The 24,708-nt window shown below is 68.9% G+C and overlaps 1 protein-coding gene across 3 annotated transcripts; it reads right to left on the bottom strand.

The window, feature by feature from the left end:
• Positions 1-866: 866 nt before the first annotated feature.
• Positions 867-19,213, bottom strand: ARVCF (ARVCF delta catenin family member). 3 transcript variants are annotated; one of them, XM_057744087.1, is made up of 18 exons: positions 18,989-19,213; positions 10,988-11,146; positions 10,380-10,885; positions 8,942-9,441; positions 8,241-8,424; positions 7,347-7,464; positions 6,845-7,016; positions 6,362-6,379; positions 5,318-5,389; positions 3,981-4,108; positions 3,635-3,785; positions 3,344-3,542; positions 3,130-3,241; positions 2,940-3,030; positions 2,652-2,705; positions 2,242-2,327; positions 1,679-1,798; positions 1,226-1,282 (listed from the first exon to the last, which is right to left on the bottom strand). In XM_057744087.1, exons 1-17 carry the CDS (start codon positions 19,196-19,198, stop codon positions 1,691-1,693), a joined length of 2,868 nt encoding a protein of 955 aa, XP_057600070.1. In that variant the 5' UTR covers positions 19,199-19,213; the 3' UTR covers positions 1,226-1,282; positions 1,679-1,690. The 3 variants fall into 3 exon arrangements, with proteins under 3 accessions (XP_057600071.1, XP_057600070.1, XP_057600072.1); XM_057744088.1 differs by lacking the exons at positions 6,362-6,379; positions 18,989-19,213 and adding an exon at positions 15,689-15,767 and having other exon boundaries at positions 867-1,282; positions 2,242-2,353; XM_057744089.1 differs by lacking the exons at positions 6,362-6,379; positions 18,989-19,213 and adding an exon at positions 15,689-15,767.
• Between the last annotated feature and the right edge of the window lie 5,495 nt (positions 19,214-24,708).

The following is a 24,708-nucleotide window of genomic DNA, read 5'->3' as shown; positions in this document are numbered from 1 at the left end:
CACCTGGGAAACCGGAACAGGGCAGTCAGCCAGCCTGCAGGCCCATCTCGGACCAAGCAGGTGCTGGGGGAGGTGGCCGTGGCCCTGCAGCAGTGCCCAGCCTCTCGGCGCCCGCGTGTGGCTCTGAGTGGAAGCACCGTCCCCACGCCCCCTCGCCCTTGTCTGGGGACGAGAGAGGAGACTCACGCCAGCTGTGGCACCTGTGCGGGCGCCCGGCTGGCAGACGATGCAGCAGAGTTGGTGTGCGTCCACCTGGACCCACAGGTACCTCCAGCCCCAACCCTGCTGCTCTAGCCCCACGGACCCCGAGAGGTTGGACCTCTGGCCACCTCGGAGGCTCCCCCCAGGTCTCAGCAGAGGCTGGGGTCCTAGACCCCAGGATCACCCCTCCTGGCTGATCCTACCTGTGCCCAAGACCAGCCACTGGCAGGATGCCACCCCAGGCCTCAGGACCCAGTGAACCACCCAGGGTCAAGCCCACTCCTGTGTGTAGAAAGGGGACGCGTGTGGGGAAACACCCCAGGGCCTCGGAGCTGACCCCGGCTGGACACAGCAGACACGCTGGGGGCCACCTCCACCGACCTAGCAAACGACAGGGGTGACAGGGTGCCTCGCAGAGAGAGAACAGAGCCTCGGGAGACAGGAAGTTACGTTGTTGCTTTTTTTAATTTTTAATTTTTCTTACAAAAATTTAGAGGTTTACCAATACAGTCTTATTTTGGTTTTGTCTTTAATGCTTTTCGACAGTGTTTTTTCCTGTTTTAAGTCACAAACAGCAGGCACTGAACAGCAGTCCCCCGCTGCTGCCGAAGGTCACTCCCAGAGGGGCTCCTCGGACCACAGCCGCGCAGGGAAGGGGCCGCGAGCCTCCAGGGTCGGGGGGCAAGCACAGCCTGACCCCCAGCGCGCTGCCTCCAAAGCCTCCCTGTGTGGGCCCCCAACTCGGGGCCCAGGGAAGCCCCTCCACCCTCAGGGTCAGGCTCCCTGAGCCGAGCCCCCTCCTCGCCCTGCTGCAGGGTCCCGGGGCCGCCCCCGCCGGGCTCCCACGCGCACACAGCACCACGTCAGTAAACGACCTCGCCCGGGAGTCAGGCGGGGGGAGCGCGGGCGGCAGGGCAGGCGCGTCCAGAACCCGCGGCTCCAGGGAGAGGGGCGCGGCCCACCCCAGCCGCCGGCGGGCTCCCAGCTCCACGGCGGGGTCTGCGCAGGCTGCCTGGCGGTCCTTCCCCGAGCTCCCTTCTTCTGAGACCAGACCCTAAGAGCAAACGGCTGGGCCCAGGCCCTGAGGAGGGAGAGAAGGCTGAGCAGGCCCGGCAGCGGGGTAAATGGACGTGTGGACGAGGGCAGCTGCCCCGGGGGGTCCCGGGGGGGCCTTGTGCTGGGACGTTGGACGGTGTGGGAGGATGACCTCTGCCCTCACCCGTGACCTCCAGGCCATGATAGCACAGAGCCTGAGCCGCACTGCAGGCGGGGGGGCCTCCCTCAGCGCCCGGCCTGAGCTTCCCTTTGCTGGGCCTTCAGGCTGGCTGAGCTCGAGGTGGCCCTGCGGGGAGCGGCGGCCCTGCGGGGAGCGTGCGGGGAGAGCGGAGCAGGCAGGCAGCCGGCGTGGAGAGAAGGCCCCGCCCAGAGAGAGAAGGCCCCGCCCAGAGCGCGAACGCCCGATGTGCACGTAACGTACCAGGCATGCAAGCTAGACCCAGGAGTCAACAGGCTGAGGCTTAGAGTCCCCCGCAGCGTCCACCAGCCTGACCGCGGGCCTGCTGGGCCCGGGAGGAGGAGCCTTCCTGCCGGGCTCGGGCTGTAGCGGGCGGGCGGTGGGCAGGAGGGCGTTAGAACAGAGCAGGTTCGTCGGAGCCGGTGGCTGGGGGCTGGGCTGGTCAGTAGGGCAGCGCCAGAGCTGGGGTGCACGCAAGGGGAGGGCGGAGGGCCAGGGCAGATGAACCAGCTGGGCTCGGAGAGGCAGGGCTGGAGCAGAGCGGGGGCAGGGGCTGCCCTGGAGGCGAGCCCGTGTGGAGGGGAGTGCTGACGGCCCTCTGTCCCGGCCCCTCCCTCCCAGTGGGTGAGCTTCCAGCCACCTGCACCCACAGGCTGGCTCTGATGTGAGGTCCCCGAGACAGAAGGACCACTCCCAGAACGGGTCTCCTAGCCCAGCTGCCCTGCAGGTGAGCCCCAGCCTGGGCCCCTCTCCAGGTGACCCTCAAGACACGCCACCTCCATGGACACCTGCCCACAGCCACTCACGTTCCACGGTTCCTTCTCAGAGGTCTCCCCTGCAGGGTCACTGCCTCGAGCCCTGCGCTCCCTTTGGTCAACGGTGGAGTAGCCGTCTGCGGGGTGGAGGCCGGAGGGGACTCTGAGGTGGACACCAAGGCACGGATCTCCCTCGCAGCCCAGCGTGCATCTGGAGACGGCCCCACCCAGCCCGCCCTGAAGCAGGCCTTCTCACCGCCCCTCCCCTGCGGTGGGCCTTGAAGCCTCTCACCCGCTCCCCGCCGGCGGCTCAGAACTCTCCAGCTGGCTGAGCAGAGACCTCTCACTGGCTGCCCCGTCCCTCCCTGCCAGAGCACCCCTAAGCCAAATCTCTTTTCCAAGCACACCTCCTCGGAAGGCTCTCCGCATGCAAGGAATAAGCAGCCTAAACCTGCCCTCACCTGGGCCGAGTGCCTCCATGGGGATCACGTCCTGGCTGCCTGGCTTCTCGCTGTCTGCAAGGCAGGAGCAGGCGGCTGGCTCGCGGCAAGCGGTGGCGGAGGACCAGCGCTGGGTACCCTTCATCACTAATATCTGCCCGCTGGCACTGCCGCCGCCAGCTTGGTGCCAAGGGCAACACCACGGGCGGAGAGGATGCGGGGAGGGAAGGAAGGTCCGCCTCCCTCCACCCATCAGCGAGGTGGAGCGGCACTCCTGAACCTCGGGATGGACCCCTGCCCCGCACTCACCCAGGCCCCTGTCCGCCAGCGGCCGCGTGCTGTCGTCCAAGCCTCCGGGACTCGGTGCTGCCTTAGGGCCCTTGGCGTTAGCGGCGGCCGACTGCGGACGGAGGCACAGAAGAGACAGGATGGGCCAGGAGTGCTCCCGCGGGGGACCCAGCCTGGCAACGTGAGGGAGGAAGGGCCGGGCGGGCCGCACCTGGAAGCGCGCCTTGGTCCAGCCGTCCCTCTGTAGGGCTCCACGCAGCTCCTTGTAACTCCACACCGTCTGCAGCACGTGGGACGCGGCCTTCGCCTCGCGCGCCGATTGGCTGCGGCCCGGGCGGGGTTCAGCGCGTGGTCCGGAGGGCCCCGCCCCCGCCCCGGAGGCCCCGCCCCCGCCCCGGAGGCCCCGCCCCGCCCCCGGCCCCTACCTGGAGGCGCCGAGCGCCACCAGCGCGGGCACGCCGCGGGCCTGCAGCAGCGAGCGCGCGTTGTCCAGGCTGTCGGACACGATCTCGTGGATGGTGTTGAGCACGGCCACCACCGTGTCCTCCTCCAGACCGGCCCCGGGCCGCGCGGGCGCCTGCGCGCTGCGCACGTTTCGCACGAGCTCGGCCATGGCGTAGCTCCCTGCGGGGGGGGGGGGGGGGGGCGGTGAGGACGCGGGAAGGGGGCGCGAGGCCCGGGCGGCCGGGGCCCCGGACCCCGGTCCCCGCCCTCACCGATGAGGTCCTTGTTGCGCCGGTCCAGCGAGAGGTTGCGCAGGGCGATGGCGACGGCGCGCACCACCTTGTCGGTCTCCGACTGCAGCAGCTCCACCAGCACCGGCAGCCCGCGCTCCTTGCGCACCGTGGCGCGGATGTACGTGGCCCACTGCGGCGGGGGCCGGGGCGTGCTCAGCGCGGGACACGCGGCACACTCGCGCAGCGGGGCCGCGAGCGCCCCCTCGGGCTGGACCGCGCTGCTCCCCGCCAGACAAAGCCCTTGCCCGGCAGCTCCCCCGCCGGCTCCACCCGAAAGCCTCCTGGGATCCCCTCCGCCTCCTCCCTGCCAGGCTTGGCCTCTCACCACCCAGTTGCCGGCGCTGAGGTTCTGCAGGGCGCCGGCCGCGGCCTCCAGGGTGTTGAAGTTCCGGCTCTCCGTCAGGAGGGACAGGTAGAGGCGCACCACCTCGGGCTGGTACAGGAGCTCAAAGCCTGGTCACGGAGCACCCGCAGCCCACGGTCATCCAGGCCGCCCCATCACCCCTCCCCACGCCTTGGCTCTCCCAGGGCCCAGGATGGCTGCACCATCATCAGGAAGGTTTAGCACCAACATGTTCACCCCTTAGCCACGCGGGAGGAAAAGCCTTCCCATCGCACACGGGAATCAGCCCAGGCCCCGAGGTGGCAGTGGGTTTGGGCGAGGTCATTCTTCCTTGACCCCACTGCCACAGAAATGGGATCTGCCTGACAGCTGGAGCTTCTGGGAGGCCTGGGGTGCTGAGGGAGGCAGCAACCAGGCTGCTCTCCTAGGAACAGGACTCAGGCTCCCTAGCGACAGCCCCCAACCCTGTCAGAGCTGCTCGGCCACTCCTGGCCCCTCGTCAGCGGAGGCCCCAGCCTGGCAGCAGAGCTGTCCCACAGTGCCCCAGAGAGAAGGGCGGGGCAGCCTTCCCAGTCTATCCCCACACGGGGGCTCCTGTGTCCCTGGACATTACCTCCCTCTCCCCATCCCCACATGTCATCACCCCTTCCCCAGTCCTCATGCCCCACGCTCCCTCCACACCAGCTTCCTGTTCCCCAGACGTTCCGAGCACCCGCCCCGCACGGCCTGCGCGTGGCTGTCCCTCTGCCTGTGTTCCTCTCCCTCCAGACCCCCCATGGCTAGGCCGCCGCATCCTGCGTGCTGGCATCTGGCAGGACGGACCGCTCTCGCCCGGCTGGAGTCCAGTCCGCAGAGCAGTGCCGCACAGAGTGGGCGCCAACAGACACAGGCGGCAAGAAGCTTGAACCGCTGTCCACACACGAGCTGGTGACTGGCCCAGCCTCGGAACTGGATCTGACGGCACCCTCGGGGCTCCGAAACCCCTGAGACTGAGCCTGGGCTCGTCAGCTAGCACAGGAGACCCTGCCCTTTACAGAGGACCCTCGCTGCAGTCCCCACCTGCCTCTCCTTGCTGTGTGAGCGGCCGAGTGCCTGGCTCCTCCCTGCCTCCACTCCCACATCCCGCCTGACGCGACCTGTGGCAGACCCGGATTCTGAGCCCTGAGCAGGTGGCCAGGGATGGCTCACTCCTCCAGGGAACCCCACACCTGTGGGCTTTAGTTTCCCTACAGGATCCCCACGGCACTTCAGGTCTGTTTGGTGACACAAAGCGTAACTCCTAGATAGGCCTGGGCCTGGATTCCACCTCCCCCGCTCACCTCTGGCGGCCTCCGTCCGCTTGGGCAAGTCCAGAGTGTCAAAGTTCTGGTCCATCTCACCATCCTTCTTCCCTGGAACAGAAGGGCAGTGGGAGGTGAGGTGGACCCCGCAGGGTGCAGGTGTGTGTGAGGAAGAGCACCCCCACATCCAAGACTGGGCACCAAGGGGCCTGGGGACAGAGCCCCGCTCTGAGTCCAGGCAGGCAGGTCTACCCAAAGGGCAGCGGTGGCAGCGGGGCCGGGGGAGGTCCTAGCCCTGCCCGAGCAGCCAGGACTCATCTAGCGCGTGCTGGCAGCTGCACTGCAGCCCCTCCCTGGGGCCACCAGGTGCGTGAGCGGAGGGGCCCAGGAGCCCAGGCTGGGGCAGGGAGGTGCAGACAGGGAAGCCGAGGGCTGGCCGGGACAGGACGCGCCTGGCTGCACAGGGAGGCAGGGCTGGAGCCAAGACCCGGCCCTGGGCTCTGCTGGCCAGGAGACCCCCCCCGACCCGCAGGCCCCTACAGCAGCCCCACCTAACACCTGTCAGCCTCGGCCTGCAGACCTCTGCGAGAACCAGCTCACCACCGCCCGGCTGCCCTCTCCCTCAGATGAAGGACCGTCCTCTTCTTGGAAAGCAGAGCTGAGTTCAGATGATAGGGGACCCGCCCCACCCAGCCTCCTGGGGCTTTGCGTGGTCCCTCCATCTGAGCCCCACCTCACCCATTCTGTCCGAGGGGCAGACTCTGCTCCCTAGGGCCCCTGGGGACGGACACGCCCAGGCCCTATCCACCCTCGGCTCTGCCCCAGCTCCTGCTTCAGGCCCAGCCCTGCCCGAGCTGAGGGACAGCCCCTTGGCCTCCTGAGCAGCCCCGGGCTGACATTCCTGCTGCGGTCATGTCCACACAGTTGTCATGGAGATGGCTGCTTGGAGAAGGGACTGGGATGGGGCCTTCCTGAGGATGGAAGGTCCTGTGGTTGTCATGGAGACGGCTGCCTGAGCAATAGGGGGTCCCTGATGCCCACTGCACCCGCCAGGCCTGCGTGGCAGCACAGACAGAAGCTTACCTTGATGGAACCACTCTTCTGGGCAGCCGGAGGAAGCACAGGAGAGAGGAGAGGAGCCTGAGCGGCAGCACCCCCATGCCCTCCCTGGAGGCGTGGGCGCTCACCCTGATGGCTCCTGGGGGCTGAGTGCCCACCAGCGGGATGGGGCTCAGAAAAGGCCCATGTGGCGGGGCAGCTGGAGGAGGTGCAGACCCCCGGCAGCCCCACTGGAGGCGGGGATGGTGTGAGCGGGTGGGGTGCTGCCCCCGGGCTCCTCGGGTGCCCTGCCAACGCCAGAAGGCGGTGCTGTCCTCGACACTTTCCACACTCGGGCCCCCAGGCCCTTCCTGGAGCTGAGGGCCTGGGTCCGGACACCGGGGGGCCCACCGTGCAGGTTCCCTCCTGCCCCTGGGTGCCCTCTGCGGCTCCCTGACTGTGGCCGCCATGGGCAGGGAGGGCCTTCGATCGGAGTCCTAGAGGGGTACCCCAGTCCCACCCACACACCTTTGGCCTTCTTGCCACCAAAGCATCCGGCGTCCTCCCTCCTCCGGCGCTGGGCGCTCACGGCACCGCCTGGGGGCGCAGGCTCGGCCTCCTGGTACCTGCCGGCCCCCGGCACCTCCTTGTGCACGTGGTAGGAGAGGTTCCGCACGATGCACACGCAGTTCTCCACCGACTGCGGGGAGAGCGGGGCTGGGGCAGCGCCGGGGGGCACGGGGCGCCAGCCCTCGCGGGGAAGACGCCACAGCCCGTGAGTGCGGAAGGGTGCAGAGCAGGGAGGCCTGGGTTAGGGGCCCACTCAGGCGACACCCAGGGAGAGGCCGAGGGAGGAGGAGGAGGAGGAGCACCCACGCGTGGGACCTGGTCCAGGGCGCCGGAGCACACCTGCCGCCCCAGAACACACACCCGTCCCCTGTGCTGCCCAGACAGTCCCGGGCTCCGGCTCTGTCCCCCAACCCTCTGCGGGAAGCTGCAAGATGGACCCCGCCTGAGGCCCTCCGCCCACCTTGTTGTCCGTGTCCTTTCTGCCCACGGCCGACTGCAGGGCGTGCAGGAGTGCGTCCACCAGCCCCTCACACTCACGGAGTCGCCGCCTGGCCTCTGCACCATCCGAGCTCACGTTCCTGGGTGGCCAAGGGCAAGCCCTGCGACCCCAGCTCCCACGGGAATCCCCCAGCCCCCACCCAGCTCTGGGGTCTCCTCTCATCTGCAAAATGTGCTCCACGCCACGCTGTTAGGGCTGCTAACAGATGACGGGAGGCTGGCCGTGAACGTGGCTCGGCAGTGGCGGACCGCGGCGATCCCGGGAGGGGTCCCTGGCCTGGCCTGTGTGCTGGGGCGGGGGGCTCCCCTGACTCCTCGCTGAATTGCAAAGGGACAGAAGTAGCTCCAGAGGCCTGGATCTGTGCCGCTCAGGGCTCTACCCTGCAGTGCGGTTGGGACCCCAGAGGGCCACAGGGGGACATCCTGATGGACAGGCATGACCGAGGGGACTCAGGACTGTCTGTGGTCTCTGCAGGGCCTGCAAGGGTCAGGGGGAGGGCAGGGGTCACGAGGAGGTGGGATGAGGCCCCTGAGGCACCCTGGAGATGAGGCTCCTGGCCCTCCTCCCCGGCTGTCACGGGGATGGGCTGAGGCTGGGCGGGGCTGGAGGAGGGGTACGTGGGAGGGTGGCGGATGTCCAGAGGCTGCCCGTGGAGGGGAGGACAGCCCCATCAGACCCATCCTCAGGACTCGGGCAGGAACTGTGACCTGGCTCTGACGCCGAGGCCTAGGTGGATGGCTGTCTTCCACGTATCTGGGACACGGGGACGTGGCTGTCCCCAGGGGTGCGTGCAGGCGCTGGCGCCCCGATCCTGCCCCCTCGGCTGGGAAAAGCCCTGGGCGACCCCTCCCACACCTCAAGCAGCCCGACGTGTTCCTGAAGACAGTCGTCCACTCGGCGTCCCGAGGCTTGGAGTCCTCGTTGGGCTCTGGCTCCCAGCCCGAGTGCGGCACAATGACCTCGCTGGTCAGCGTCTGCAGGCCGTGGTCAATGATGACCATCTTCAGGGGCTCGTAGGACGACAGGTTCCAGAGGGTGCCTACGGGGCGCCATGGACCCGCCCGTGCTGACCTCAGGCCCTGTCCCCCCTTCTCCCCACGGGACCCACTCAGGACCCACCCCACCCTCCTTGGGCCCCAGCTCAAACCAGAAGGCAGGAGACAAAGAGCCACAGGAGGTCCTGGGTGCCACTCTGGCGTGGGGGAGACGCACACCCCACACCCAGGGGGGACCCCCCAGCGGGGAAGGAGCCCCCGAGGGGCCGGCAGGGAGCCTGGGGCTGGCAGGCGCCATCTTTTCCCCACACCTTCCCAGCTACCCAGGCAGGTGGGGCAACGCTCCTGAGGCCATGTCGAGAGGTGGTCGTCACGTGAACTGCCCAGCCACGGGTCCCCACCGCTGCCCTGCTGGGGTGGGGGCCGACCAGGGAGGCGGGACCCAGAGGAGTCACGGTGGGGACACGAGGGCCGGCGGGGAGGGGGCCGGCGCCAGCCCCCCCTGCGGCGGCCACGTCCAGAGGCGGAGACCCAGCACGGCCAGGCGGCCGGGCGCCTCACCTGTGACGAGCTCGCGGACCTCGCTGTCCCGGGCAACCCGCAGCAGGCGCACCAGGGCGGGCACGCCGCCGCAGTCCCGGATGGCGGCCTTGTTGTCCGCATCCCGGCCGTAGGAGAGGTTGCGCAGCGCCCCGCAGGCCCGGCGCCGCACCTCCGCCCGCGGGTGGTCCAGCAGAGCCACGAGCTGTGGCAGCCCCCGCAGCTGTCGCACGCGGCGCTTGACGCCCTCGTTCTCGAAGCACAGGTGCTGCAGGTAGGCGGCCGCGTTGGCCTTCACGGGGTCCACGGGGTGCCGCAGCATGGCCAGCACCTCGGGCAGCTCGGGGTCCCGCCAGCGCGGCTCCTTGCGGGCACTGTCCACCGAGGGGGAGCGCCGCACCGCCCGGTCCAGGCTGCCCAGGCTGCCGCGTTCCGGCTGGGCCAGGGGTGCAGTCGCGGCCAGGAAGGGGGGCCGCTCCTCCATCAGCTCGCCGCCATCATCCGCCACGTCCTCGTAGGCCCTGTGCAGGCGAGCACGGCGCGTGACCGTCCTCTCGCGGCTGCCAGCCCTGCCCCCACGTGGCCCCATTACACCTTCTCCAGGGAACCGTGAACCCCCAGGGCAGGGCTAGAGCATCGTCAGTGCTGAGGGTCACGCCTGACCCAGCAAAAACTGACTCACAGCCAGCGATGGAGCCAAACCCCAGCCAATGTCATCAGAGCTCGCATCCCTCCCAGACAGGGAGCTCACTCACTCCCGTCACCAGAGAGCTGCCCTGACTCCCAGCAAAATGTGTTGTATGAAACATCTGTCTGCGACTGGGGTTCCACCTCCCCCGTGAGGCCACGTCTGGCTGGTGCACCCCTCGCACACAGCCTGCCTGGTATGACCAGCTGAGGGGCCTCGGGCCACCCGCTCCCCAGGGCACAAGATGTCAAACCCGTTTCCCAGGTGGGGGATTGGGGCTGGGGGTGGGCACGTGTCTCGCCTGGGGTCACACTGCACAACCCAGACCCAGGCGGTGGTCACGTTCCTACTTGACAGAGAAGCTGAGGGCAGGAGACAGAAGCAGAGGCTGCACAGGGAAAGGCAGGGCCGGGGGCCCGGGTTCCGGGTGCTCCTGTACACGGCAGGGGCTGGGGCCCAAGCTCAGAAAAACGCCAGCAGCCCCTTGGCCTCGTGTCTCCCGGGCCATCTGGCTGGAGCAGGGGCAGCAGGCGTGGGCACCTCCCCAGCTTCTCCCTCTCCAGACCCACAGGGAGGGTGCCCAGGGCCAACCCCCAGCCAGAGCCGGCTCTTGCCCCTGTCCCCGAGAAGAGCCAAGGCCAATTCAAACTAACGTGTGCGTGACGAGCGCGGCCTGGCAGTGCGACGGCCCGCGCGGTACTCCGCGGCACGGAGGGGAAGGCAGACTTCCGGGAGGACTTCCCGGCGGCAGCGGCGGCGCCCGGGGCTCACCTGGGGCGCAGGCCCCGCGCGCAGTCCGGCCTCCTCCGCGCGGCGGTGCCGTAGTCCGGCTCCAGCTCCGGGCCCCCCTCGTCGTCCGCGGCCAGGCTGCGAGCGTCGTCCTCCAGGCCATACGGCTCCGCCTGGAAGCGCTCGGGTTGGGAGCGGCCGGCCGGCGGCCCAGGCTCGGGGCCCGCGGGGAAGGGCTCCCGGCGGCCGGGCAGCGTGAAGCGGCCGTCGCCGGGGCCCGGGGCGCCTCCGCGTGGGGGCCGCACGCCCGGCCCGCGGGGCAGGCTGCCGTAGCCGGGGGCGGCGCGGGGCTCGTCGGGAAAGCCGGCGAGGCGGGCGCGGGAGAGCGCGGCGGCCGGGCCGCCCCCGCGCAGCAGGAAGTGCCGGTCCGGGGCGCCGTCGGCGAAGGGGCCCGGCGGGGGGCCGCCGTCCAGCAGCGGGAGGCCGTCGGGGCCCACGGGCACCTGGCGCACCGTTCGCGTGGTCACGGTCTTGACCGTCTTGGTGACCTGCGGGTGGAGCGGCCGGTGGGCTGGCGGCCAGAGGGGCCAGGGCGGCCTCAGCCCTGCCCCGGGTGGCGGGCGGCCCGCGGCAGGCCGGGCGAGGTGTACCTTGGTCTCGGTGCGCCGAGTGGTGCCGTCTTCGGATGTCACGATGGACACGTGGGAGGTGGGGGTGCCGGGGTCCTCTTCCACCGTCACTGTCTCCTCCAGCACCTCGGGTGCCTCTGGCATCGCGGCCAGTGAGGCCTGGCTGCCGGGGCTCTGCTCCTGGGCGAGGGGGCAGGTGTCAGTGGGAGGACCCCGTGCTCAGCAGCTCTGGGGTGCAGGCGCCGGTGCTGGCCTGAACGCTGGCGGGCCTCCTCCCCGCTGCCCCAGGGCCTGTCCCGGCCGGGCTGCTGAGGAGGACAGCACATTCCTGCCTCTAAAAGTCAAGGGGCTGGTCCCCGTCCCGGGGCCTCCTTGTGCTGAGCTCGTGGATGAGGCCCCGGCCCCAGCGGTGCGGCCTGGGGCAGCCCTGTCTGAGCTGTAAGCCCGGCTGCCACAGCTCCTGGAGGCCCAAGGACCCACAGGACACATTCCTGACATCACTCATCACCCATGGGCTCTCCTGCTGTCCAGGGCCTCCTGTCTGCCCACCCCAGAAACCTTGAGTGCAGAGGGTGGCAGTTTCAGCACTGACTCCCTGTGGCCACACCCAGGCTCCTGCCATCCCCAAGGCCAGCCAGACACCTTCGCAGGACAGAAATACCCAATTCCCAGAATGCTCTGCACACTCAGAGCACCAAAATACCCTCGCTCCTTCCGGCCCGGATACTCTTGGGGTGCTGAGTGGGCACGGCCTGGCGCTACCTCACTGGGGCCCTGGGTGTCATATCAGAGTCCAGAGCGGGTAGATGCAGGCCAGCGGGGCCCACCTGATCCGTGATGGTAACCCTGGTGTCCCCTCCCCGCACACACCCTGGGTCTCCCCAGCCTTGGCCCTCGGCTCTCAGCCCCCCTCCCCAACATCCCGGAAGGCAAGACGGCGCTGGAAAGAGGCTCTTCTAAATCTCATGGGCCTGCTGGCCAGACTCGCCAGTGGGAAAACTGCGGCTCAGAGAGAACAGGCCAGCCCACAGCACAGCTGGGCTGGACCCCTGCTATGCTGAGTGGCACGGGGACCCAGGCCTCTGACCACCTGGGTCCTCCACACCACGCCAGCATCCCAGGATCAGCACCTGGCCAGGACGGGTAGGAGCTGAAGCCCAAGCCCCCGTGGGCGGGCGCGGGGGAGCACGTTCTCGGGCAGCCGGGGCCGGGTCAGCAGGAGGACAGGCCCTGCTTCAGCGCCCAGGCCTGTGCTTTGTGGGATGGGTCCCCACCTGGGCCCCAGACCCTCAAGGCCCGCACAGACAGGGCGCTGAGGCCCAGGGAAGGCCAGCAGCCCAGCCCGCACCTGCCTGGCGCCAGAGCCCTGCTCTGCTCCCGGCCCCGGGAGCCTGCAAGGCATGGTGTCCAGAGCTGCCCTCGGGGCCTGCCTCTCCCAGCTTGGGGTCCTGTCCTAGAGGAATGCATGCCCTGCTAGTTGCACATGTTGAGGTTCTGGGCCCCTACAGCCTCTTCAGGGGTCCAGGGAAAAGCCTGCACCAACCTGCTAGGAGTATCCCTCAGGCCCTGGTGACAGAAGAAGAGGTCACAGAACGTGCCCCCTCCCCAGAAGCAGGGCCTTGGACGACAATATGTGATTTTACAAGAAGGGAAACTGAGGCCTGACAGAGGGGAGAGGATGACCCAGAACTGCACAAAATGCTCACGGGGGATTTCAGGCGTCCACGGAGAAGGCCTTTCAGCCACGTGACACCCTCCAGGGCCACAGCCTTGGCCGCCACCTTCCCAGCCCTAGAATGCGAGTAGCATGCCTGCTGGGGCCCTGGCCAGGAAGGAGGGACGCTGTTCCCTGGGCAAGAGAAGCAAACGGAGGCCCGGGGTGGGGACGTGCTGGTGAGTGGCCGGGCAGGGTGGCCTGGCTCTTCTCTGAGGGCGCTGGGCAGCTGGGGCAGTTCTAGAGCAGAGGTTCAGGGACAGCCTGCCCCTGCTGCGGCCTGGGCCACCCCATCTGCACCTGGCAACTGTGGGGGCAAAAGTGTGTCAGGCAGTGAGCTCTCTGCTCGGCTGGCACTGCGGGGGCAGTAAGGCCCCCACGGCTACAAGCCCAAGGAGGGCAGGGCACAGGACTGGCAGGAGGGGACCAGGTTGTCCAGGACACTGCCCGTGGGATGGGCCCCTCAGTAAGTGTGCATACATTAACCCTCTCTGAGAAGAGCCCCCTACCCCCGGGCCAGGCCTGGGCTGCTAGAGGGTGGCACAGGGGCACACACCTCAGGCCTCAGCGCCCCTGGGGCCGGGCTGCTGCCTCTCCCTGCAGCTGCAGACACAGTGCAGAATCGGAGGGAAGAGGGGAAGGAGTCCAGGAGAGCCAGGGGCCCCGCAAGGCCTGGCAACCCCGCAGCGTCCGGGCAGCCCGGCAGCGGGATCCCGAGGCCCCGAGAGCCCCCACTGGCACATGACCTCAGGGAGCTAAAAATGGCGATGACTTCACCCCGGTGGGCAGGGAGGCGGGCGCATGAGTCAGCTGGAAATCATGGGGAGGCCTGGCCCCCATTACACACGCCTGGGCACACGCATGAAGACAGGGACCTGGACACACGTGCGCACATACACGTGTGCACGCCGGCCCCCAGCCCGGCCCCCAGGCCCAGGCACGTCGGTGTGCAGGCCCTCCTGACAGCGCCCAGCGCTCACATCCCCGTGACCTCCCCGGCCTCCTACCCGCGTGTCCAGACTCCCTCAACCCTCCCCCCCCCCCCCCCCCCCCGGCCCCGGCGTCCACCATGGCGGTCTTGGAGCCGGCAGGCGGGGGCCCGAGGCCGAGCGTCGAAGGAGCCCAAGGCCCACCTGTGGCTTGTGCCTCAAAACACCTCTGGGGGGAGGACATGGGGTCACAGACCAACTGATAACCAAGACACAGTCAGCGCTCAACAGAGGCTGCACACCAAGCTGCCTGGATCCTCTTCCGGCCTCAAGGCCCTGCTCTAGCGCCCCGTGGCCCATGTCCACCTACCCAGGCCAGCCCACCCTCAGCGACCCCCGGCCCTGCAGCCCCAGATGTCCCCCCCACCCTAGACGTGAACACCACCTGCAGCCTCCCCCACACCCCAATCCCACCAAGTCCTGTCAACGGCCTCTCTTCGCCCTTCCTCGGCCCTGGCCCCATCCTTGCCTCTCTCACTGGGATGACTGTCCAGCCTCGCATCACCTCTCCCCAGGGCCCATATCTGTCCCGTGGTCCTCCCGACCATGGTCCAATTGGTCCAGGACCCCTGGGCCTGGCCTGGCAACGGGCTGCTGTCCGGTACTCGGGTTTCTCATAAGCTCCCTCGAACTTGTGGGAGGGGCCTAGCCCAGGACTCCAAGTAGGGGTGGGAGTGACCAGTACCCCAGAAAAGTGGACAGGGTTAGGGTTATCTAAGGAGTGTGAAGCATAGAAAAACGAGACGCGGGACAGGTACAGAGGGGCCACCCCCTGGGCAAAAGCCCACAGCAGCATCGGGGGTGCACATGGGGATGGCGGAGGAGGGGACAGAGAAAACAAGCCAAGTCACGACCGGCGGGCGGCTGGACGGGGGCCCCAGAGGCCCGCATCCACCTGCACTGCCACAGGCGAGCACCGTGGGCTGGGTCACGGGGAGCAGGGTGTCGGCAGCTCCGCCAGCACACGTGGAAAGGATCACGGTGGGACCCCACCCCTGGCTCCCACCACCCCCCGTCCTGGCCCCCGGAGAGCACAGTGGCTGTTGCTAGATGAATGAACAGAGGGGTGGCGGGACAGCAGTCCCCCCAGTGTGGCCATCCTGGGTGGCGTCCAGACCGAGCCAGGCAAGCATCTCCCTCCGGGGAGCAAATCCTCGGCCGTCACAGTGGCAGCCCCAGCCCTGGCTGGCCGGGAGCTCCCCCTCTCCACAGCAGCAGTCCACCTGCGAGGGGGCAGCCCCAGGCTGAGTGGCCCAGAGCTCAAGGGGCAGTGGGTGTCCAGCAGACTGGGGCAGCAAGCTCGTGGGTGACAGCAGGGTGGGACACCACCCACCCCAACTCACACTCATCAGGCACACCGTGGCCCCAGACTCCCCCCGCTCCCCTGAGCTGGCTCCTCCATCTTGGGGGCAGGTGGGCACCTCGCTGTCCAGGTGGGCAGGTGTGTACCAGACCTACCTCTTGTCCCTCCACCCTGCCTCAGTGTCCCCACCTGTCAGTGGACCCCGCCCCTCTAAGTGAGCGTGCAGCCTGCCCGCGAGCCTTCCCCCAGCTGGTGCGGGGAGGAAGCCCCCCTCCGCCTCCACACGTGGGCAGGGCCGTGGTCCCCCAGCCCGCCCTCCACGTGCGCTGCCGCGGCGGACCCGGCTAGCATGAGAGCTCGGAAGCTCCTGCGCGGCCCCCACAGCCCGGGCCCTGGGCACGTGGGGCAGGCCCAGCCGCGCCGCCCTCCGCAGACCAGGCCCCGCTCCCCTGCCCGCCCCCGGCCCAGGCACCTGCCCCGGGCGCGCCCGCCGCCGCGCACCCCCGGCCCCGGCCCGCTCCCCGCACCCCCGGCGGCGCGCTCCCTCCGCCGCCCCGCCCGGCCCGGCCCCGGCCCCGGCCCCGGGGCGCAGACAATAGCCGCCTCCGGACGGCGGCTCCACGAACAAAAGCGGGTCCTCCCGGAGGGCCGGCGCCCCGCCCTCCGCCGCCGGCCCCGGGTTCGGTGCCCCCGCCCGGGACTCAGGTCCCTCCAACCTGTCTGAGTTCGGCCGGCATCGGGCCGGGCGCGGGGGCCGCGGGCCGGCGGTGGCGGAGGCTGGACCGAGCTCGGCTCCGGTGCCTCGGCCGCTCGGCTCAGGCTCGGCGGACTCGCTCCGCGCGGGGCGGACCTGGCGGGGCGGCGGCGCGCGGCCAATCGGGCGGGGCGGGGCGGGGCGGGGCGGGGCGGCGCGCGGCCAATCGGGCGGGGCCGCGCTGGGGCGGGGCGGATGACGGCCAATCGGACGGGGCGGCGCTCGGGAGGGGCGGGGCCGCGGGCGGCCACCTGGGCGGGGCGAGGTCCCGCCCCAACCGGCGCGGGGCGGGGCCCCTGCAGCCCGCGGCCCGGGTCGCGCTCCGCCCCTGCGGCCCGTCGGGGCGCCCCTTCCCCACCGCGCTACCGCGGGGGTGGCATTTTCCCGCCCAGGCCTCCGTCCCAGGCCTCGATTTGCCCAAGCCCTCCCCCTGCAGGTGAAGAACCAGTTCTGGCCGCACAGGGGCCCCTGCGGCCGGGGCAGCGCACGAGGCCATCCTCCTGGCGCAAGCGGCCCATCCCGGCTCCGGCTCAGTTTCCCCAGCTGTGAAATGGCGGCCGCTGAGACGGCAGTGGCAGCGATGTCTCTTAGGTCTCCCAGCCCCAGGCCCTCGCCCACCCCCAGCACCCGGCCAGTAAGCGTCGGCACAGAGCTCTACCCAGGCCTGCACTGACCCACTTTGCCTTGGGTTCTCCCCATCAAGGCCCAGGGGTCCGCCATCCTCTGAGAGGTGTCAGAGCAGATCACAGGGAGCGGAGGGAGCACACCTGCTCGCTGCCTTGGGGGAAATCTCGCTGAGCCCAGCTGTCCTCACCCTCTCTCCTCCGTGTCTTTCATCTACTGGGAAGGGGTGGTTGGAGAACCAGGCTGATCAGCGTGCACGCCCCACCCCCAGCATCCTGGCATGGAGGTGCGGCCCCACCCTGGGGGTCCAGCTCCACCAAAGGGAAGCGTAGATGGGGAGGGTCTGAGTTGGGGCCCTCTTGGGTCATACCCCACAAAGGCAAGCCACTGGCTCTCACATCAAGGACAAGGGACTCAGGCTCGGAGATGAAGAAGCTGGGCCGGCCCACAGAGGTTCAGCGGGCTGCGCGAGAGGGAGGCCCTGGCCTCGGCTTGCTGCTTCCACCTGCTTCTCCCCGGACCCCACTCCTCTGCCAGGACACACCATGCACATAGGCCACGCCGCCAGCATGCTCAAGCACTCTGGGTGTCCACTGCATGTCCCCCTGAGCCTCAGTTTTCCCCGAGCTGTCCTCACCACTGGCTCCCTGCAACTTCCATCCACGCAGCCACCCAGGGCGGGAGCAGGAGACGGTGCCTCTGCCCTGAGGGAGCCTGGCCTGGATGCTCACGTGTGAGTCGCTTCCGCCTTCTCCCACACTGCACCATCTGCTAGTGCCCCAGCCACATCCCCAACTTGGCCCAGCCCCTAAAGGTGTCCCCCCCCCCACCCCACACACACGTTGGGTGAGGGCCAGCCTGCTCCCGGAGGAGGCGACCGTTTCTGCTGGAGGATGGAAGGGCAGGCAGCCAGGGCCGTGGAGCAGCCCCCCGGACTCTCAGGTCGCCAGCCCCAGCTACCTGCCTTGCCACCAGCCTCCAAGCCTCGCAGATCCGGGCTCTGACCCTGAGGACCAGGTCCAGGCAGCCATGGCTCACGGGGGGGAGGGCGTCACGAGGCACCACCTGCTGAGATGAGTCTGGGAAGCAGGTCTGGCACAGAGGCTGCCAGGCCTGGCCCACTGGATGTGGCCCTGCCTCCCCCAGTGTCCCCATAAGTCCTGCTACTCCAGCCACAGCCCTGGGAACACACTCTCTCTGATCTCAGCCTGAGAAACCATCTCCTCCCAAGAGACAGAAAACCAACGGCAGGCCTAGAGGGCCTTCGGTGGGGAGGGGCAGTGGGCGGGGAGGGTGGTGGCCTGATCTTCAGGCTGCAGCCCTCAGGAGGCTGGGGCAGCTCCAGGCTGTGGGAACGTCTTCCCGCGGGGGCACTGACCCTCAGCAGTGCCCTCTGGGCTGCAGGCCAGAGCTCCTTCCGGCCTGGGAGGGTTGCAAAGAGCTCCTGTCGCCTGAAGAGTGGCCTTGGGGTCATGGGTTGCTGCTGTCCCCATGTGGCCCAGCCAGGCTGTTTTGCTCCCCATGTTTGGGGGTGTAGGCCTCACCCTTTGGAGTGCCTGGGGTCCAGGGGGCCACACCCACCTGGCCTCAGTTCCAGCCTCCCGTGAGCTGGCTGTGCGGCCACCTCAACACCGGCCAGCTGGGAAAGACGCAGTGTGTCTGGAGGTGTCTCTTCGGCTCTGATCGTGGACTGTGCTCGGCTGTGCATGTGGACAGCCCGCTGGCAGGTGAGGACATCAAGGCTTGGGGGCAGTCCCTGGCCAGGTGCCCCAGCATGACACAGACCCCTGCCTCTGAGCCCCGCACGCTCAGGTGAGGCGAGGCTAGGCCGCTGGGCCAGTCTCAGCCAAGACCCGTGATCCGCTCCCTTCCTCTCCAGCCACAGAGGCCCAGGCTGCCCCACGCCGCCAGCATGTGTGTGCCAGGCCACGCGGCCAGCACCCCATCTGGCTCCCTGGAGCCCTACGCTTGCCCTGCCCTGCACCTCAGTCAATCACAGGAACTCCAACAACCGCAGCAAACTCCAGGGGCGGTGTTCCCTCCCCACCCCCAGCACCCCAGGAGCCAGGCGCTGTGGCCCCAACTGCAGGCTTGGCACTGGGGCACAGCTTGTGTGGGGATGAGTCCAGCAAGCCCGACTGGACTGGACATCCCAACTTCAGCGTTCTCAGGGCCCGGCCAAGAGCAGACCAGGCTCTATACCTCCCGGGGTTGAGCAGGGGTGACAGCCAGTCACCCTCTGGGCTGCAGGCAGAGCCCCAGCCCCGCTCAAGCCTTCCCTGGGGCTGACCCGCTGACCGACGCAGGCAACAAAGGCAGGGAAACTCCATGGAAGCCAAACCCTCAGTGTCATCAGGCCGACTGCTGAGCCACCCAGAACAGACCCTGCCCAGCTGCCTGCGCCCCGAGGGCTCACACAAGTGGAAAGTGCTCTTCTGTGGGTTGGGCTGTGTCCTGCCCATTTGCCACATGAGGTCCTACCTACCCAAGGGGGCTGAAATCCTGCTTCCTTTCCCACCCCAGGGGCCCCCGGAGGTCTTGCGATAAGCCATTGCATGCTGGCTTGTGGTCCACCTAGGCCCCTTGATTGTTTACCTACTTGGCCATTTTCATCCCTCCTGAGTCCCTGGGCTGTTACCTGCAGCACAAGCTGTTGCCAGGCCATCGACAGGGGCTGCCCGGTGCCCACACCACCGCTGCCCACGCCAGGCTGCTGGGCACGCTCCAGCTGCAGGGCGACATGGCGCCGCTCCTGCTCCAGTGCCCGCGTCAGCCTCTCGAAGCGGGCCTCCTGCTCCTTCACCGAGGCCAGGATGCTGGCAGCCGAGTGCACGTTGCAGTCCTCCATGACCAGGACGCCGGCTGGCTGTAGGCAAACCAGAGCAAGTCAGGGTGCGGCCAGGGCGGGGCCTGGAGAGGCGTCGTGGGCCCCCTGCCCACCCCACTCACAGATCACACGACTCCCTCCCAGACCAGAGCATCCAGCTCTCTGGAGAGGAGCCACATTGATTAAATTCTAAATTAAAAGCCATTAATCCAAGACTGGCCGGAAGCAGCCGGCTCCCTCCCTGTGGTGCGTGGGGCTCTGACCCGGGCTCCCTGCTTCCTGCCAGGCCCAGCACAACCTCGGACCATGGGCGTCCCAGAACCCGCTGGCGAGGGAAGGGGAGGGGAGGCGAGGGAAGGGGAGGGGAGGCGAGGGAAGGAAGAGCTGGTGTGACCTGCTCTCAGACCTCCCAGGCCGCCTGCTGTCCATAGCACTGCCAGCTGCCCCCAGCCCCACGGCCCCAGCACAGGCCCGTCTCACGGAGGCGGCCGCTGGGGCCCAGAGCCGGTGGGGGACCCTTCCACAGCCACACAGCTGGCCGCGCGGACGGTGCCAGCAGGCAGGGAGTGAGCAGGGTGCCGGGCCGCCGAGGCCGGTGCGGGGATGGCTCGGGCCTGCAGACCAGCGGTCCCACCTCCACCCCCGGCCACGCGGGCTGGGAGCAAGGGCGCCGCCTGCCCCGCACACGGCCTGGCTGAGGTCCCGCGGCCGGGAGCGGCCCGCGCGCCTGACGCCGGGCCCGAGGCAGGCTGCGGGCAGGGGCCTGGGCGCCCGAGGCCCAGCGTGCAGGGAGGGTCAGGCCTGCCCCGGCTCCAGCCCGGCGCTGCCCCCGCGGAGCGCTGGGGCCGGCGGGGGTTGGCAGCCGCAAAGACTTTTCCTCACCGCTTGCTCCCTGGCCGCCCAGCATGTTTGCTTTTTCTGGGCGGGAAGCAGCAGAGGCATGCGCGCTCAGAGCCAGGCACACGGCAGCGGGCGGCGTGCAGGCCGCGCAGGGGCTCCGCCGAGGCTGTAGACGCGGGGCCTGGGCACGGCTGGCAGCACCCCCGAGGGGTCGGCTCTGCCGCTCACGGGTCCGGGGGGAGCCGGCCGCAAGCCGGAGAGGAGGGGGCAGCGCCGGGCTCAGCCGCACCAGCGCCGGCGGGGCCAGGGCCGCGGGTGCCCTTCAAGGTGAAAGGACACCGCGGAGACCACCCCCACCCCACGCCCGTGCCAGCCGGGGAAACCGAGGCCCAGCGAGGCAAGAGGCCGGCGTGCGTCGCATGGCTGGGCTTCCCCTCCCGAGCCCCTGTCACGCACAGGGAACAGCAATGAACTGAACTCCTGCTGCAGGAGGTGGTGGTCGGCAAGGGGCTGGCAGGCCAGCGGCAGGCCCGCGTGGCAGGCAGAACACGCACGCGTTTAAAAGATGGACCACGAGACTTCAAAGACGCCTTCCCCAGCTGACCCCGGGTAGAGGGGGGCTCCAGGCTCGCCTCCTCTGCTGTCCCGGGAGGCCTGGGGGCCGGCAGGGAAGGGCCAGGTGCGGGACCCCAGTGAACCTCGCTCTCCTCCCTGGCCAACGCCTGCCCAGCCTCTGTTCACCTGCCGGGGCCCTGCACTGCCTGCCGGGCAGGCCCCTCACACCCCAACCCAGAACCCAGCCACCAGCTCTGTGAGTCCCCGGTGGACGCCTGCCCATCACCCACGGGGTGGGTTTCGGAAGAAGGCAGGGACGAAGGTGCCGTCCGGACACAGCCTCGTCTGTCCCGGGGCAGGCATCCCGGCCTGGGCACCCCAGGAATGGCCCCACGTGGGTGGGTGGAGGGATGGAAGGGTGCACGGGGGAACAGCGAGGGGACGTACGGGTGCCGCCAGGAAGGGGCTGCGTGGGAGGCTGGGGGGAGAATGGGAGGCGGGCAGGAGGGAAGAGTAGACGGGCAGTTGGGTGGAGCAACGGCTGGGCAGGGGTGAGGCTGAGAAACACTCCTGGGAGGAGAGGGCCCCGAGCCTGCCGGGGCACCCCTGTGGCCAGCGCTCGCTCCCCCATAAGGGAGCAGGCACCGGAGGAACTGGGGAGACGCTGACCCTCCCCCGAAAGCACGCGGAACCATCCACTCCTCCCCAGAAGGAGCCCAGCCAAACCCTGCTCCAGAAATCAAATTACGGGGCTGGCGTCCAATCTGGGTTGAGGAATTAGAGGAATTTCCTATGGGTCAGGCCGGCGGGGGAGGCGGGCGGGAGGCCTGGGCTCCAGAGCCGACCCCTCGCCGGCCATTCGTCAGCACACTGCCCACTGCCCCTGACCTCCACGAGGGGAGGGAGAGGACGGGCCACGGGTGGAACCTCCTTCCACGCCCGCCCGGCCCCACCCACGGGGTGGGGAGGAACGTGGGCCGTAGGCGTGCTGAAGCCACCGCCTGGGAGGGCACCGTGTCCCCCGTGCTCCCAGCACTGGCTGGGCCTTGCAAGGGCCCATCCTTACCCTGCCACCCCTGCTGTGGTCAGATGGTGCCCGCAGCCGTAGAGAGAGCTTCTGGCCAAGCCCACGAGGATGGGCACTGTGCCATGGCCGGGGCCGGGACCGCAGCCAGAGGCCTGGGGCTCGGGTTTCCCACGGGGTGGGGTCTGCATCCGTCCATCCCAGCCAGGACCACAGGGTCACCCGTAGTTGGTGTAGGGCCCAGGGTGGGGCCTGGATGGCAAGAGTCTGTTTTTGACCTTAAAGCAGTGGAAGAAACTGCCAAGGAGAAAGGACCAGCTCGCCTTTGCGAGAATGAAAACTCTGAACATCCAGAAGGAGTGCCACGTGCTGTGGTTGCGGCTCCTCCGTTTCACGTGCAGTGAGCGTTTCGGACGGAAGACGGGTGGGAACGTACCTCTCAACGTGACTGCCCCACTGCGGAAGCTGCGCAGGCACGTGGGGACACGTCACACTTCTCTCCACTGCTGTGTGTTTGCAACTTTCCACGATAGGAAGTAGGAGAAAAAGACAAAGAAACCAAAATCCGTCGACACACTGCGATCAAGCCTTCAAAACACCCAGTAGAAAAGTGACATCCTTCCCCTATACGGTGCCCGTGTAAGTCAGTACGAAAAACCAAACCCCAACTCGAGGTGGGAAAAGTTTATCGACAAAGCGTGTGGCCCAGAGATGAGGTGCGAAGGATGAGTTTGGAAACGGCTGCACGCGCACACGCGCACACACACACACACACACACACACATCCCCCCGGAAGGAGGACATGCCGGCCGCAGCGGTGCTCTGGGCGGAGGGCTCCTGGCCCACGGGCTGCAGCAGGTCCACAGTTCTGCACGTGCCCAAGTTCTAGGAGCTACTGCTGTAGCCGGGAGGCAGGTAAGAGATGGGAAAGCAGGTGTCCCTCCCCACTCTAGCAGGCCAGGCAAGTGAGCGTGGGGCCAGGGAACCCTCCCCGGGGGTCTGGGCGGGACTGCCTGCCCCTGAGGGAAGCAGCAGAGTTTTCAGGGAGCTGGGAGAACTGTAGCTGAATTCAGCCTGGAAACTGCATTGGCAGGCGGATTCTTAACCACTGCGCCACCTAGGAAGCCCCTCAGCCTGGAAACTGGATTTTCCCAGCAGAGGAAGTAGCCCTACCGCCACCTGGACCAGACACCATGGGGGTGGGAGGTGGACAGAGATGGCCCCTCCGTGACCTCTTCCTGCCCCCAAACTGTCCCCACGGACGTCCGGCAGCACCCGCTGACCACACAGAGGGGAATGGTCTGGTTCTTCCCAAGGGGCTCTTGCCCTGCGCTGATGGGGCGCCCTGGGCCAAGGGAGAGCCAGGTCCCCGGCAGCACTGGTCAGCTCCAGGCAGGGGGCCCCTGGACTGGTGGCCCAGGAGGACCAGGGGCTGTGGGGGGGCTGATGCAGGAGGCTCTGGGTCAGGTCAAGGCAGGGACACTCGTGGGGGCCCACAGAGCCTGAGGTCTGGGGCGCTAGGAGCCTGGGCCAGGCCCGGGGCCGGGTAGCCGAAGGCTGGACACGGCAGAGGCGGCCTCACCCTGGCAGGCGGGTGGGCCGGGGGTCGAGGAGCATCCCAGACGCTGCCCCTCCGCACTGGGAGGCTGGAGCCCCAGCCAGAAGCCCCAGGAGGCTCTCCGTCTGAGATTCCTCCCAGGGCAGGTCACAGACACCCGCTCCAAGTCTCCAGGTTTCCCGCCTCCCCGGGTGGACGCGTGGGATGGTGGCGGACACACGTCCCCCAGGCCCCCGCGGCCCCTCCGGCACCTGACCCAGATTCCAGCCGCCGTCGCAGCCCAAGGGCCCAGCCGGACAGGCTCCACGTGTGGGGTCTGGGCAGCGCAGACCCCTCCGCCACGGTCTCTGCAGCGGCCCGCCCGGGGGCCCCCCGAGGGCAGGGCAGGGAGGGCGAGGGCCGGCGGTCCCTCTGCCTGTGGCAGCCGCCACCCACTCCAGCCTGGCCCACAGGCTGTGTGGGGTGGGCCTGGTCTGTCGCCGCCACACCTCCCCCAGGGTCCCTCTGGGACGTGGCGCTCCCAACCCCCCACGCCACCTCAGGGAGAGCAGAGCAGCGTGGGGGCAATTCTGGGGGCCCAGGCTCAGAGCCCCACCCCACCGCGCTCTGGGGTGGGCACAGGGGCCGAGGCACGCCCGAGGCGGGGCCTGGGGCTCACAGCCAGGCCGGGACCAAAGCCGGCAGATCCCGCTGGCACCAGGCCTGGGAGCCCAGCTCCTCCCAGGGGCCGAGGGGTCCAGGAGATCCCTGGGGCCCCCACGGAGGCACAGCCGGGGCAGCTGTCGGGTCAGGCGGAGGGCCGCTGGCCTATGTGCACCAGCGCCCCCTGCCTGGAACACCCTTTCACCCCAAGGCGCTGGACCCCTTCTTCCCAGGCCCCCTCTGTCGCCATGGCAACGCCCAAGCTTCTCCGAGAGGGACAGAGCCTCTTTGTGGTGGTACAAAGCCTCTCCGAGGGGCGGTGCGGGTTCAGCTCCTGGGAGCCTGTGGTCTCTGGGGGGCAAGGCAGGGCCCCTCAGCCCAGCCCCCCTCCCAAGGCTGCAGAGCCAAGGAAGCCAGGGCAGGAGAGCCTGGTGGTTGGGAGTGAGACACCCGTCCTGGCTCCACCAGCCCACTGCCCGCAGAAGGGTCCCTGGGATGAGCCCCAGGAGAGGCTCTCTGCAGGGGCCTGCGGACTCCCCACAGCCTTCCTGCCATTTGATGAGAAACACGCTCTCCCTGGATAAGCGGGAGAGGCGCTGGCAGTGGGGAGACTGCCTGCCAGACGGGAAACCGGGCTCAGGACCGGGCGGGAGCTGGGCACAGGGAGCCCTCGGCGGGCAGGCAGGTCACGTGGCGCAGGTCTGGCACCAGGCCTGCCGAGGGGCTGCCCACCGACGGGGCCTTCCCCGCTGCAGGGTCCCCCACCTTCGCCCGCCTGCCGGGGGGATGCGGCTGGCCTGGCGGGGGCAGCCTTGCCGCAGCCAGGACCTTGGGACAGGCCTGGGCAAGAGGGAAGCTCGCCGTGGCCTGGCGCGCTCCAGGGCTGGGGAGACGGGACCCCGAGGGCAGCAC

This window comes from Hippopotamus amphibius, chromosome 8, assembly GCF_030028045.1.
Source record: "Hippopotamus amphibius kiboko isolate mHipAmp2 chromosome 8, mHipAmp2.hap2, whole genome shotgun sequence".
NCBI lineage: Eukaryota > Metazoa > Chordata > Mammalia > Artiodactyla > Hippopotamidae > Hippopotamus > Hippopotamus amphibius.
Note: the sequence above shows the minus strand (reverse complement) of the source record. Positions and strands in the feature narration are given on the sequence as shown.